Source organism: Fundulus heteroclitus, chromosome 1, assembly GCF_011125445.2.
Source record: "Fundulus heteroclitus isolate FHET01 chromosome 1, MU-UCD_Fhet_4.1, whole genome shotgun sequence".
NCBI classification, from domain to species: domain Eukaryota; kingdom Metazoa; phylum Chordata; class Actinopteri; order Cyprinodontiformes; family Fundulidae; genus Fundulus; species Fundulus heteroclitus.
Window position 1 is genome coordinate 20,463,762 of NC_046361.1, and position 14,322 is coordinate 20,478,083.

Below are 14,322 nucleotides of genomic sequence, written 5' to 3' on the forward strand. Positions count from 1 at the left end.
TTTAGTGAAGGGCTTAGCACCACAGTACATTAAGACTTGTTGCTTTATCAACCCTCCAGACCAACCACATGTTCTGATTCTAGTAAATGCTAGGGAAAATTTATAAATATTTGGCCAATCAGCATCGCCAAAATGAATGGCTTTGGGGCTACTGGAATCTTTGCCCTTGCTACACAGTGATAGGTGTATAGACCAGTTTACACGTGACGTCACGAGCTACATCCGGGTCACGGTGGTAGGCAAAAACAGTACTGTTTATAGTACTGTTTATATATAATTAATATTTATTATAAATTATATTATAAAATTATATTATTATTATTATTATTAGTAGTAGTAGTAGTAGTAGTAGTAGTAGTATAAAATTATTATACTGTTTTCGCCTATCACCATGATAAAACGGGTGAATTAGAGCGTGCTTTTAGTTTATTTTTGGAATCTAAACAATGCCTACGACTTGTTGTGCTCCTGGTTGCACACAGAGGCATTCCAAATCGTCGGATGTACGTTTCTTTCGTTTACCGAAGGATGAAGAAAGAAGAAAGAAATGGATAATTTCAATGAAAAGGATGCAGGCAGACAATCCCAGTCGACTGTGGGAGCCATCATACCACGACAGAATTTGCAGTCTACACTTCATCTCTGGTAAATACAACTTAATTTTGCATTGTTCTACTTAAATCATTATATAAATTATATAAATGAAAAATTAGGATATATATTTAAGTCAAGATGTAAATGTTCGTTTCGTAATAATATACGTACATGTACAATGTATGCAAACCCTCTGGCATGAGTCTGTGAAAAGAATTAATAAGACAAAAACACCAAAATAATCCTTTGTGAACAATTTTTTTTTTTTTATTAATTAAATGCTTATTGTGGAATCGTAGTAATTTTCCGACTTTTAATTTAAATGCATGTACTGGGTTAGGCAGGGAAATCTATTGGCCAGCTCCACCAAGATTTTTTTTCACCAGCCGCCACAGAATATATATATATATATATATATATATATATATATATATTTTTTTATTTTTTTTTTAGATAGATAGATAGATAGATAGATAGATAGATAGATAGATAGATAGATAGATAGATATAAGCACAACATTAAGCTGTTATGGTGTGAGTACTGTGTAATTCACAGTATAAATAATAATGTGGAATGTGGAATACTGTGCAAATTTGATTAATCATTATATACCGTAGATTAGTTATACCTACATGTTATATTTGTTTACAATAATTGTGGTATATATATATATATATATATATATATATATATATATATATATATATATATATATATAAACACCACCGTGGGTTAGGTTCATTATTTTATTTTTTTATGCCACAATCATTTGAGTGTTCCCAACTTTATTGTTACCTCACGCGCTGACAACGACGAAAAACGGTTTGACGTTATCCGCTTTGAAATGGCGTTGAGGCAGTTAAAGACGCTGTCGTTTTCTTCTTATTTTTATCATTTTGGTCACTTCAGCTCTTAGGTTTTTGGTCCGATGCTAACTTCTGGACTCGATCAATATTTTTGTGCTTTGTTCAGTTGTTAAACAAAAAATGTATCGCAGAAAAGTGTGAATAACTGACGTTGCATAATAAGGCCGCGGCTGGCCCCGGAGTCGCGTAGAGATCACGGCCGTTCTCCAGAGCCTGGCCCAGCTGCAGAGCTGCTGTATGGTGAGTCGCGGGCGCATAGAGGAAGCTTAGCCAGCGGACAAGGTTTGGGTTGCGCTAGCCAAATGGTCTGATTAGCTTCAAGAAACGCGCGTTTTACAAATGAGAGTTAAAATTAACTGTTTTTTGAATGTTTGCACCATTACAACTATTGTGGCTTATCCTTTTTTCTTGTAGAACTAGCGTTAGCATACTTGCTTCTCAAGTCGGAACTGCACTGTGTTTACAAACAGTTAGCTACCCTTACTGACAACGGGTTTGGTTATTTTTGCACGTTTTAACGCCTTCTCGTCAGCGAACTGACTCGTATTAAATTCTGTAAACGACATAAGTGACAGTTATTCTATTATTTATAATTACATTCTGTAAAATAGTTTTATACTGTTAAAAAGCCGTGCCATGCGATTGGGGAAAAAATGTAAACACGTTTCGGAGTTAAGCTAGCTTAAACTAATGTGCATTATTTCATTACTTCAACCTTCTCGCAAAGTAGCTTGCACCATATCTGTATTTATGCATATCCCAGGAGCGACCATTAACAATTCTTTTCCGCCCTTTTTTTCTTCTTTTTGTTTTAACAGGTTATTCCCGGCTAAACAGGGCTGTCAGTAACAGAGATCTGGAAATGAAGTGACACAGCTACATAAATAACCACCCCTTTATAGCTCCAACTATTTGAACAATATTTGACATTAAATAGCTCTTTACACAGACGTAATATGGCGTCAGTGCCAGTGTATTGCTTGTGTCGGCTGCCCTACGATGTGACACGCTTCATGATCGAATGTGACATCTGTCAAGACTGGTTTCATGGAAGGTATGCGTTATCTGTCCCATATATGTTATCACAAGTTTCAAAGTTTACAATGGGTTGTTTCACGGTGCGTTTACACATGTTTTATAACTTCTGTATTAAGGCATGTCTAAGAACTCTTAACTGCTCATAATGAAAGTAGCCATTCAACTTTCTTTGCCATTTGTGTAATGTTTTCTGTGAAGCTGTGTGGGCGTCGAAGAGGACAAGGCAGCGGAGATTGACCAGTACCACTGCCCAAACTGTCAGGTCACCCATGGGCCTTCTGTCAGTAAGTTTCTCTTGTATTTCACACACACACATATATATATATATATATATATATATATATATATATATATATATATATATATATATATATATATATATATATATATATATATATATATACACGCTGTATATTGAGCAGAAACGAGGGACTCTAGAAAGGTGCTTGAGTGGATTTGTATTCATGTAACTGGATTTATCCACCTTGCGAACAAGGTGCAACAATCTTCCTTTGTTCTTTGTAGACATAGGGAAGTTACCAGTATCAAGGTTTACTAAGGTGTAATAAAGTTATGATTGTAAAACTGCTTAAAATTTTCTCCTTGATTTCAAGTGTTTTAATGCAAATGCAGCAATGTTCATCCCCCACTTGTTGCTACACGCTGCTGCTGCGTCTGGCTGAAAAAGAAAGGTTTAAGACTTTTCCCTCGCTAAAAGGAAAGACATTCAGTTTTTAAAAAATACACACTGCAATGGGGAGGAGGGCTTTTAATACTATCTTAACGATGGGTGACGGGTGAGCCACCCCTAAACTACACGTCAGTCACTGCGTGTTATTCTGTTTTTGCTTAAATCTATGCATCTGAATTAAAACAGCAATAAGTAAATGTTGTATACCAGCAGATAAATTTAGTAGCAGTAGGAATAGTTGTTGCTTTTCTGTTTTAGATTAAATCACTGAGATCAAGAATTTCCGTGATTATTAATGTTTGACTGGGGTATTTTTAGTCAAGGTTACATTTACCCTGAGAATCTCAAATCACCCCTTGCATAAACTTACGCATACATCTCTGGGGTCCAGTGTACACTGACTGTTTATTGCTATTTACTACGTTCTTTTCTCAGTGCGCAAACGGCGTGGAGGCAGTAAGCAGACAGATGGAAATACAGGCGTAGGAAGAGATCCCAGCAGGCCTGTAAAGACGGGGAGTTCACAGTTTGTCAGGGAGCTTCGTAGCCGAACGTTCCCAAAGTAAGACCCTTGTCTGATATTTGTGTGTTTATCTGTTGACAGATAATTGTCACGTATTAATATGTTTGTAAAACTTTTCTGTTTTCTTGTGCTTTGTTGTGCATGCAGCGCTGATGAGATCTTGCTGAAGCCGTCTGGGGCTCAGCTGACGGTTGACTTTCTGGAAGAGCACTCTTTCAGCGTTCCCGTCATGGTGCTGAGGCGGGATGGCCTAGGCATGACTCTTCCTCCGTCCTCGTTCTGTGTCAGTGACGTGGAGCACTACATTGGTACATTTTTGCTAAATTACCTACTCTAGTTAGGTACATAGCACTGTATTCTTAAATGTCTAGACTTTTACACAAAACGCTCTCAAATGGTTCATATGTTGTTGTCATTTGGCATGGCAACCCTGAACAACAGTTCTTCAGGCTTTTTTTTTCCTTTATTTAATTTGCCCAGTGTACATTACTCTATTTTCCACTTCTTTGACCATGTGTAGACATAAACCCTTTGTTATTTCACCGTTACACAGAAAATGTATTTTTTTTCTTTTTATTCCTTTTATTTTCCTAAATAAATATTTCCTATTCTATAGATCTGAAGTCCCAAAACATTGGTTTTGCATTAACAACTTGAGCTCGAAAGAAGTAAATATGTGAATGCCTCATATCACAGATCCTACGACAGATCTTTCATGAAATAATTTTTCTTTCCTGTTGCTTTAAAAGTTGCCTTTTAAGATGTAGTTTCTGTTGTTTTGAAGTTTATCTCTTAAATTATCTTTTAGTTGTTTTTTTGTCCCTGATGTTGCTAACATTTTTTAAATAAATGACATGAGATGCATTGCAGTCAAGCTGGGGCTAAAAGGATGTGACTGAAATGTGGCGAAAGGTCATAGATCTGCTCAAAACGTCTTACACAATACTACAAAATCTGGCTCGTTGAAAGCAAAATGTAAATAAATGTAGAGTAAGTTTTTAATAAAGCCCCTTTGATACAAGTTACAATATATAAAATGGAAATACAAAACAGACATAAAAGTAATTTTTTTTCTTACTGAAAGCATTCAAACACTGTAAACATAAAGGCAGTGCTTCCCACTCTAAAACTAATAACTGCAGCGGTGACTTTAAAACTGTTTTTCTACGAATTCTTCATTTGGAGCGAGTCAGAAGTCACACGGTGGAGTTTTTGACTAAGCCCGTTCCGATTTAGACTAGGCAGAAGATTATTACAGTAGTTAGACTCTAAAGAGATAAAACTGCATTTTTTTTTAGTTGTTTTTGGGAAATGAAACTACAGTTTGTTTCACATTCTGAATAAATCAGTATAATTTTAGCCTTGGTTATCGACATTGTATTTTTGTTCCTGTTTGGTGTTACTTTTCTACATTTTCTAAAAAACCTGCTGAATTGCAGGCGCAGATAAAGAGATTGATGTCATTGATGTGTCTCGCCAATGCGACCTGAAGATGCGGCTGGGAGATTTTGTCGAATACTACAACAGCCCTAACAGAGACAGAGTGCTCAATGTGATCAGCCTGGAGTTCTCTGAAACGAGGTACCAGAAAGAAAATGACAAATAAAATCAGTAGAGGATCTGCTTCTATTAGCTACTCTTTAATTTAAATGTTATTTTTTTTATTGTTACAGGCTCTCAAATTTGGTTGAGACTCCCAAGATTGTGAGAAAACTTTCGTGGGTGGAAAACCTCTGGCCTGAAGAGTCTGTTTTTGAGCGGCCAAATGTGCAGAAGTACTGCCTGATGGGAGTAAAGGACAGCTACACAGACTTTCATATCGACTTCGGTGGCACTTCAGTATGGTACCACGTACTTAGGGTGGGAGGACATTTTTTTTTTTACGTCGTGTTTGGGAAGTTTAACCCATTTGTTTGACAGTTCTAATTATATCAACGCTATTTTTTTAAAACTTGTCTTTCGATGCTTTCTCAGGGCGAGAAAATCTTCTATCTAATTTCTCCCACCCCAGCCAACCTGGCGCTTTTCGAGCGCTGGAGTTCCTCGTCCAACCAGAACGAGATGTTCTTTGGGGATCAGGTTGACATGTGTTACAAGTGTTCTGTCAAGCAAGGAAACACACTGTTCATACCCACAGGTATTATTGGAAACTTCTGATGTATCAGAAAAGGCTTTTTTTTGCGGTGCTTTTAAATATTTGATATTCAATGTGGCAAATTTCTGCAACTGTTTATGTATTTAATTGTCAGTAACTTGCATACAAACAAATCATAGGTGACCAATTTACAGATGTATGTGAGTTAATATGTGATACCTTTATTTTAATTAACATTAATGTTATCTGTTTCCCAGGATGGATTCATGCTGTGCTGACTCCCGTGGACTGCCTGGCGTTCGGAGGAAACTTTCTGCACAGTCTCAACATTGACATGCAGCTGCGGTCAGTTCTCCAATGGCTCTATTCATTATTATAGAAAATAATTGTATTTATTTTTTAATGAAGTATTTTGATAGTGATTATTACTTTCTAACTAGTGCTGCACAATATATCGCAAATGCATCATCATTGATCGCAATATTCAAATCGCAAAGACTCGCATGCAGTGCAATAGATGTTTATTATTATTTAAACACCCGGCATTCAGGCTCTCAATGCCCCTAATGATTGGTGACATTTGTTGTTTAATGCACCATGAAATGTTTCAGAATGTTTCGAGGTGGTAAAGTTAATGAGAAACTACAGCTAAGATGTTTCATTGCCAAAACAAGTAGGACAGAGGCTAATATTATCACAGCTTTTCCCAATATCATGCCTAAATGGGTATAATACCAGCAGTTGCACTTAAAACCAGCTATATACATACACTGCATAAAAAAACATCTAACTTTTTATTTTCAATGCCTGAAACTCAGACTAAACCTTTCTTCTTTTAGGTCTGTTCGGATAACCGAACGATATTTCTGTTTGTTAAATGCCGGCATGGCGTTTTTTTTTTTTTTTAAGAAATTTAATAATTTTTTTTTTAAATTCAGTGTGAGCAAGGCCGCCTGCAAACCCAACACAGTTAAACAAGTTGAATAATAGTCTGATTGAAGCTTTTGTGTGTGTCAGCTAACATCCTGAACATGTTAATACCTACCTTAAACCACACCGGATTGAGTTTTTTTTTGACGTATTAAACAGGAATGAGGTCAAATCAGGATGTTGTTTTCTTTTGTTTTTCTCCTGCTGGACTCTAGTTTTAAGCACCAGTTTAATCATCAACCAAGTCATCGGCAATCTTTAGGAGATCTAAAGCCTCACCTAACTTCCCAGAAATCCAAATTGTATTTCTCTGCTGTGCCAACACACACACACACACACACGCAGCATGTTAGAAACCTTTAAACAACTTTGGCTTTACAAAGAAACCACCGGCTGATCATCTACACAGATGAATTACTGCAATAACCGCTAATGTCCAACTTGTGCTTTGGGGTCATTTTAGGGCGTATGAAATAGAGAAGAGATTAAGCACAGCCGACCTGTTCAAGTTCCCCAACTTTGAGACCGTGTGTTGGTATGTGGGCAAGCACCTTCTCGATATCTTTAGAGGTGAGTGATGTCGGAACAGATTCAACCGCTTTGAGTTTTAATGTGGACTTCTTTAGCGGCGTGACGTGAAGCGTTAAACGCCGTGTCTGTTCCCAACAGGGTTGAGAGAGAATCGCAGACACCCCGCCAGTTACCTTGTTCACGGAGCAAAGGCCCTGAACAATGCTTTCCGCACCTGGACTCGCAAAGAGGTACTATCATGGTTTTTGCTTTCTGAAGTGTATATCTCTACTTCTGTAATTTGGTATTTCTTTTCTAAACAGCTTTAATTGCTGTGTTTAAATGGAGAATAGCTGTTAAACTATTTCCTGATGCATTGTTTATGTTAACTATGGCATAAAAGTAATTAAAACTATTCTCACTGAATATTTCTGTTCAAGGCAGCGTTGAATAACAATATGTAGACAAGTTTGTCCTGGTTTGAAAATTACTGCTTAATTCTTAAAGTGAGTAGAAAAGAACATGAACACCAGTCTTAATTGAATGCCTCCGTTAATTAAAAATGGGTCTAAATCAGCCTTACAGCCTGTGAGTAACAAACATACTTTAGAATGATTTAATCTGCTTAATTTACTTGTTTGGTGTAGAAATAAGACATCAGTTATTAGTCCATGACAACGTAAAATGTGCTGTAGTTTTGCTTCATAATGTAATATTTTTTTGCCATCTATGGCTTTACAGTTTTTATCCACATATCTGTCTTTTATGTCAAAGACTCGCTCATAGTTTATGAAATTGAATTGAATTGTTCTTGATTAAATATTGTAAAAGATGATTAATAATGACCTTCTGCACTCAGGCCTTAGCAGATCATGAAATGGAGATCCCAGAGACCATCAACATTCAGACATTAATAAAAGACCTGGCAAAAGAGATTCGTCTGGTTGAGGTGATTTCTTTTAATTTATTAATAAATTTTTTAATTAATTCACAAATTTTTTTCAGCCTTAGTAATAAACCGTGCTTTTGTTTTGTTAGGATATTTTTCAGCAAAACATCGGTCGCACAGGTCCTCCGTTTCCCGGTGCGCCGCTCTCCAAAGCGCCGCTGAGCGCCGCTCAGAACTCGGGGCGCCCCCCCGGAAAAAAGAAAGGGCCCAAGCCTAAGGAGGTGTTGGGGGGGTTTGGGCCCACTGGAACCAAAAAGAAGATGCAGAAAGGGCTGCTCAAGGCGGAAGCAGGAGAAATGGAGCTCATTGAGATCCATGCGAAACACACGCTCAAGAAATTTCAACCTGGGAAGTCCAAACACAAGAACAAGGTGATTTCTTTTTAATCATTTAACATGTCTCACATGACGGGTGAGGTTTGCTTCTGGTGGGAATACGAAACAGCTTCGATCCGAACCAACTGCACAAAACATACGTGTCTTTGGACCTAACAAGCCACCGTAGCAGTGACCGTAGTACTCAGATCATACCTATCGGCGTCTGTTGCTGCTCCCAGCGTGCTCTGGGACTCTCTCAGTTTGCAGGAGGCCGTTCCAAAATTAGACATAAAATGACTCCAAACCTGTGTTGAATGAGCCGCTCCTGACTCTCAAAGATTTATTAGCTGTAATAACAGCAGAAATATGTAAAACAGAGATGACTTTCCGTGGTACTCGGATCTGTGCTACGTCCCGCCCTAATAATTTCTGTCCAATGGGAGCAACGATCATTGCACATCTGGCTTTGTTTACAAGTTATAGTTCACTGACAAAAAATACAATGTGAAAGCAAACCTCACCAAACGAAAAAAAAGGAAGTCTTCCTTTGGTCGGACCAAACCAGCAGACCAAAGGACTTTCCTGGTGTGAATACACCCTAAATGTTTTCCTGTTGTTCCACATTTCTGTTTTTACAGCTGGAGCTGCCATTAGAGGAGTTAGAAGGGAAGATCAATAAAAACAAGCTTAAACTTGTCTTGACAAATGGAAAAATCCAAGGGTAAGCATTGACACTGTCCTCTAGGCTTTGGTAGCTTTCCACTCTCTGAATCGTATGGGGGTCATATTATGCCTGTTGTTTGTTTCCTGACTCAGTAAGAAAGATGGCGGCAGTAACGGGGCGGGAAGCGCTGGAAGCTACAAACACCTCGTCACAGAGGGCTCCAGTCTTTCTGACCTGGAGTCCGAGGACGAGTTGCAGATCGATGAGACTCCCCCTCCTCGACGCAAGCCTGCTGGACCCAACAAGAAAAAGAAACTAAGTGGCAAGTATTTGATTGAGAGCACAGAAGAAAGTTCTGTTTTGTGATGCCAAAGGTACCTAGCAGAGGTAAACTAAACAGTGCAGAAATGTTCGTTCAGGTTTACCGAGGAAGCTGCCCAGAGCTAAACCCTGTTCTGACCCTAATCGCATCAGGGAGCCAGGAGAGGTAGACTTTGACATCGAGGTGAGTTTTCTTTGAACGGACACACCCGTTGTGATTAGAGATGGACCGGCAGGAGCTTTTCGTGATATCCTTACCTTCAGTAAATATACTGCAGTTTTGCACTAATTACACACAAAAGAAACCAAAAATGTCCAGCAGAAAAGGAGCAGTCAGTCCTCCTGTTGCCGAAATAATAGAAAACATTGATTATTACTGTTATATTAATTTTATATGTAATATTTGACTTTGCTATTGACTTATTTTTATACAGCTGCATTTTATTTTGAGTAAGGGAGGTAAAAGTGTAGTGGAGGATAGAGCTGTTGCTTTATGATCGAAATATTTGGAAAATAAAACCCATTTTTTTCCACTTTCTCTAGCATCTCTTTTAAAAGGACTTTAAATTGTACGATTGCTATGACAGTTTCAAAACTTCAACCTCGATGGCACTCGTGGGCCATTGCCCACATGTGACGATCTTTTAGTCAATCCAAATGTCATAGCCATAATCAGGACATAGTTACAATTATATGTACAATATGTCCAAAAGATGAAAAGATTTTTCTTGACATTTTTTAACACTAAAGCTTCTAAGATTTTATTAATGTTTGGTTTACCTTCATTTGTATAAAATACCCGTAACTCAGCTTTTTTTAGGATTATTTGGGCTAAATTGTATTGGGCAGTTATACAACATCATTTATTTTTCACAAATAAAGAGTGTTTGAATGATTTTTTGTAAAGGAAACCAGCTGGACTTCTCCTGACGCTAACGGCGTTTTATTTTCCTGGTGAAGCGCCGCCGTTCAGCTCTTTTCTGTGTTCCTTCAGGAGGACTACACGACCGATGAAGAGGCGCTGGCAGCTCACGGGGTAAAAGGTGGCGCAGGAGGAATCCTTGACTTGCTGAAGGCCAGCAAGCAAGTGGCAGGCTTAGACTCTGCAGCACTCAGGTTTGTTCACTTGAGCATTGATGGGTCTATTAAAACCTTTAGCCGATGTGTGCAGCATGAATCTGGGTAGCTTTTGTTGTATTTAGATGCCGTTAACTACTACTTTCCTGCAGGAAATGGTGGCGTCAGACTGTGACTCATGGCGTATGCTATGTTTCTAACATCGCTTTCCATTTCGATACTAGAATATTACTGTATATGAAGATGTTTAATACAGAAATGTAACCTCAATGTCTTAGCAAGCATGGGAAGACTTGCTGACTTGGCAGTTGTCCAGCAGACAGTCACTGAGCGTCTCAAGAATGGGGGGCAAAACATAAAAGGTCATTCCTAATCCTGAGTCCAAGCATAGCAATAGAAAGTTGGGTGGAAGAAAAAACTGTGGTTGGAAAATTTACGAAAGCGACGGTTATAATTGGAGCTGTTTCTTATTTATCGTTTAGTGAGGAAGCACCAGCCTCCCCCAGCACCCGGGACGCCATCCAGGGTATGCTCTCCATGGCCAACCCTCCTTCCTCGTCCTCCTCTTCCTCCTCTTCGTCTCCCTTATCAATCTCTGGGGGCCTGACAGAGGGATTGGCAGCCGTCAAGGAAAAGGGTGGCAGAACGGTGTGGGTGACGGGAGGAGTCAAGAAGGCTGCGAACGCTGAGAAAAAAGCGGTGATCCAGCGGCCCGGTAAAAGGCCGATTAAACGGCCGGCCCGGCACATCAGTGACGAAGACAGTCCAGATGAGCAAGAAACACTGGGGACCTGTTTTAAGGATTCAGATTATGGTGAGCACCGTAACGTGTCGTCTCTGCAGCGCCAATAAATGCTAATCAAACTGTTGCTTTTTGTCAACGTTAAAGATATATTCATTCTCTTGAAGTCTACCCTTCCTTGGAGTCTGACGAGGAAGATCATATTAGCAAAACGAAGATGAAAAGGAAGAAAAACTGGGATGACACGCCCTGGAGCCCTAAAGGTACCTCTTTTTTTTTTTTAGAATGGCAGATGTACTAGTCAGACGATGGTAAATGGGTACTGAGATGCTTCTGCTTACAGCAAGGGTGATACCCACCCTTCCCAAACAAGATCGACCCGCCAGGGAAGGGGCTAGGGTTGCCTCCGTAGAAACCGGCCTCGCAGCAGCCGCTGCCAAGTTGGCGCAACAAGTGAGTAAAGCCGTCCCCTCCGCGAACGCGCCCGTCCCGATAATATCGGAACAGGTAAAAAGACCCGTTTCTCTCCGGCTGTGATTCAGGAGCAGCAGAAACCCGCCAAAAGGAAGTACACCAAAAAGCAGCGTCCTCCCGCTCCCGTGGTCAGTCCTCCCCCTGTGCAGGCGGAGGCCAGCCCACCCTCCCCAACACCTGCTCCAGAGTCAGCAGCAGATGGCAGCCCGGACAGGAGGATGGATTACTTCTCCGCTAGTCTGCTAGACCATGAATACACAGCAGGACCGGGACCTTTTGGCCCTGGAGGGCCGAGGGGCAGTGGGGCCATGGCCCCCGGTGTATTCCTCTCTTCCCGACGACCTTCCATGTCGCCTCAGAACAGCAGCTCTCATGCTGGTTTGTCTCCTGCAGGTTTAGCCAGCCAAGGAATAACAGGAATCGGCCAAGGTAGACACAGACCTGCGCGACCTCATTCGCACCTATGATTTCCACTTCTTCCTAATGTCTAATTTTCACTATTTACCTTTTTCGTTGCTTTTCTGTAGGTAAACGGCCGAAGAAAGGTCTTGCAACCGCAAAACAGAGACTTGGGAAAATCCTCAAAATTCACCGCAACGGAAAACTTCTCTTGTGAGAGACGTTTGTTGTTTGTGGCTCGTGACATTAAGAATGAAGATTAGGCCTCTGAAGTTGGTCTGAAGAAACTAGAGATGGTTATCTATATTTTGTACTTTTTGTTGAACTGTTTTCGCCTGTGATTCACTGTCTTCATATCTTGCCCTTCACCGACTTTCTGCCCAGACCCACCCACCCATATCTGTGTCGAGGTCTTCTTCAGAGGCACATCTGAAGTTAAATCACTGTAATGTGCTGGAAGCTCTCTTTATGTGGTCAATTCTTTTTATTGCCACGCATTTGATACTGACAATAAGACATTTTTCTAATAATTTGAAGGCAAGTTACCGTAGTTATATTTACAGGTTGCATTTCAGCAAGATTTTTAAAAGGGAAAGAGTCTAAACAGTAGATGTAGAGTTGAGTTTAGCTGTTTTATCGCAGTTTTCCTTGTAAACAACGCCCTCGTTTTCTAGTCTACTCTGTAAAACACGCAGGTGTATTAAACCCCCACAATTAATTTCTAAAGCTCACCCATCCCCATTCTATGACAAACGTCACTTAGTTTTATTTATTTTACTTTTATTTATTTACCAAGGCAGAACTTCGTAACTTCTTAGCCTGTTTTAATGTAGCATGTTTTTGTCACTCTTTTGATGATCTGATACGATCATGTCAAATATCTGTTTTTGCTTTTTTTTTATTCCACTCTTATTTTAGTTTAGTTTTGTTTTTTTTTAGATTTTAATTTGACATTGTAAATATTTGTATTATTTGTAATTTATACAGCTAAATGAAAAAAAAAAAAAAAAGGAGAGTAGTTTCCTGCATGTTGCCGTAATTTGCGCACCAAGTTTTGGCAGCTTTCTTTGGTCGGATGTAGAGACGTTTTCACAGAATCTACTTGTCACACGAAGTTGGAGGTGTAGACTGGAGAGTAAAAATATTGTGAAGGTGCAGGGTGTGAATTATATGTAAATATATGTTGTAATTTAAGTTCTTTTGTAGTTCCAAAAACTTTCACATTTTTTCTTAACAACTTGTACATGATACATTGTTGGGGAAACATGATAGTTCTTTTTTATATTTGTATGCATTGCCTGTCATGTTCATGTTGTCTTGTTAGTGTAATGTTAGAGTTGTGCTTAAATAGACGCTTTTGATCATTTTCATCCATTTAGTTTTATATTGTTTATATTCCCTTTGTGAGTTCTGTGTGTCTTTCGTTTATCATTAAGCGTTTTACTACGACTCGGAAAAGATCAAAATTCATTTTAACACAATTTGAGGAATACTTTTCTTTTTTCTTAAATACAAAAGTTTAATTTTCTCTTGGCAAATCAAAGTGTTTTTGTTTACTATATTTAAGCCTACTGTAAATTTCAGTTTTCCTGATATTTGAAAAAAGGGGGATTTAGGTATTTTTCTGCTATACACAATATTTTGTTGTAATAAACACATCTACTCATAAGTGTTCTTCCACGAAAGTGATTTTTTATTAATTGTGGATAAATTGAAGATTGACTTTTTGTTAGCGAGTATCAGGTCAATACCCCGCAACACAATACTTTGTGTCGCTTATCTACTGAAAGATGGAGTTTCCGAAAAAAGAATATAAAGAAAGGAAGTTGCAAAGAACCACAGGTTTATAATCTGAGGTAGGTACAACATAGCTTCATCTCAAAATATTCAGTTGGAATACAAATGTTATTTTGTGTTAAATGGAGGAATAGTAATGTTAATTTGTTCAAAAAATGTATTCTATATTTATATTCTAATTCTACATTTATATATAGGCGACAGTAGTGCAGGAGTTAGGGAGTTAGTCATTGTGTTCTTGGGCAAGACACTTCACACAAATTGCCTGCTGGTTGTGGTCAGAGGGCCCGGTGGAGCCAATGTATGGCAGCCTCGCTTCTGTCAGTCTGCCTCA

At 39.0% G+C, this 14,322-nt stretch overlaps 1 protein-coding gene across 1 annotated transcript; it reads left to right on the forward strand.

Annotated features, from left to right (window-relative positions):
* The first annotated feature begins 1,405 nt into the window (after positions 1 to 1,405).
* On the forward strand, positions 1,406 to 13,860 carry phf8 (PHD finger protein 8). Its single transcript, XM_012866493.3, has 22 exons — positions 1,406 to 1,701; positions 2,280 to 2,515; positions 2,698 to 2,783; positions 3,626 to 3,752; positions 3,861 to 4,021; positions 5,153 to 5,294; positions 5,387 to 5,573; positions 5,688 to 5,850; positions 6,066 to 6,153; positions 7,202 to 7,308; positions 7,408 to 7,499; positions 8,108 to 8,197; positions 8,287 to 8,568; positions 9,153 to 9,235; positions 9,331 to 9,500; positions 9,598 to 9,683; positions 10,494 to 10,615; positions 11,059 to 11,390; positions 11,486 to 11,581; positions 11,662 to 11,771; positions 11,861 to 12,221; positions 12,320 to 13,860. The coding sequence occupies exons 2-22, from the start codon at positions 2,418 to 2,420 to the stop codon at positions 12,406 to 12,408; spliced, it is 3,072 nt and encodes a 1,023-aa protein (XP_012721947.2). The 5' UTR covers positions 1,406 to 1,701; positions 2,280 to 2,417; the 3' UTR covers positions 12,409 to 13,860.
* Positions 13,861 to 14,322: the final 462 nt, after the last annotated feature.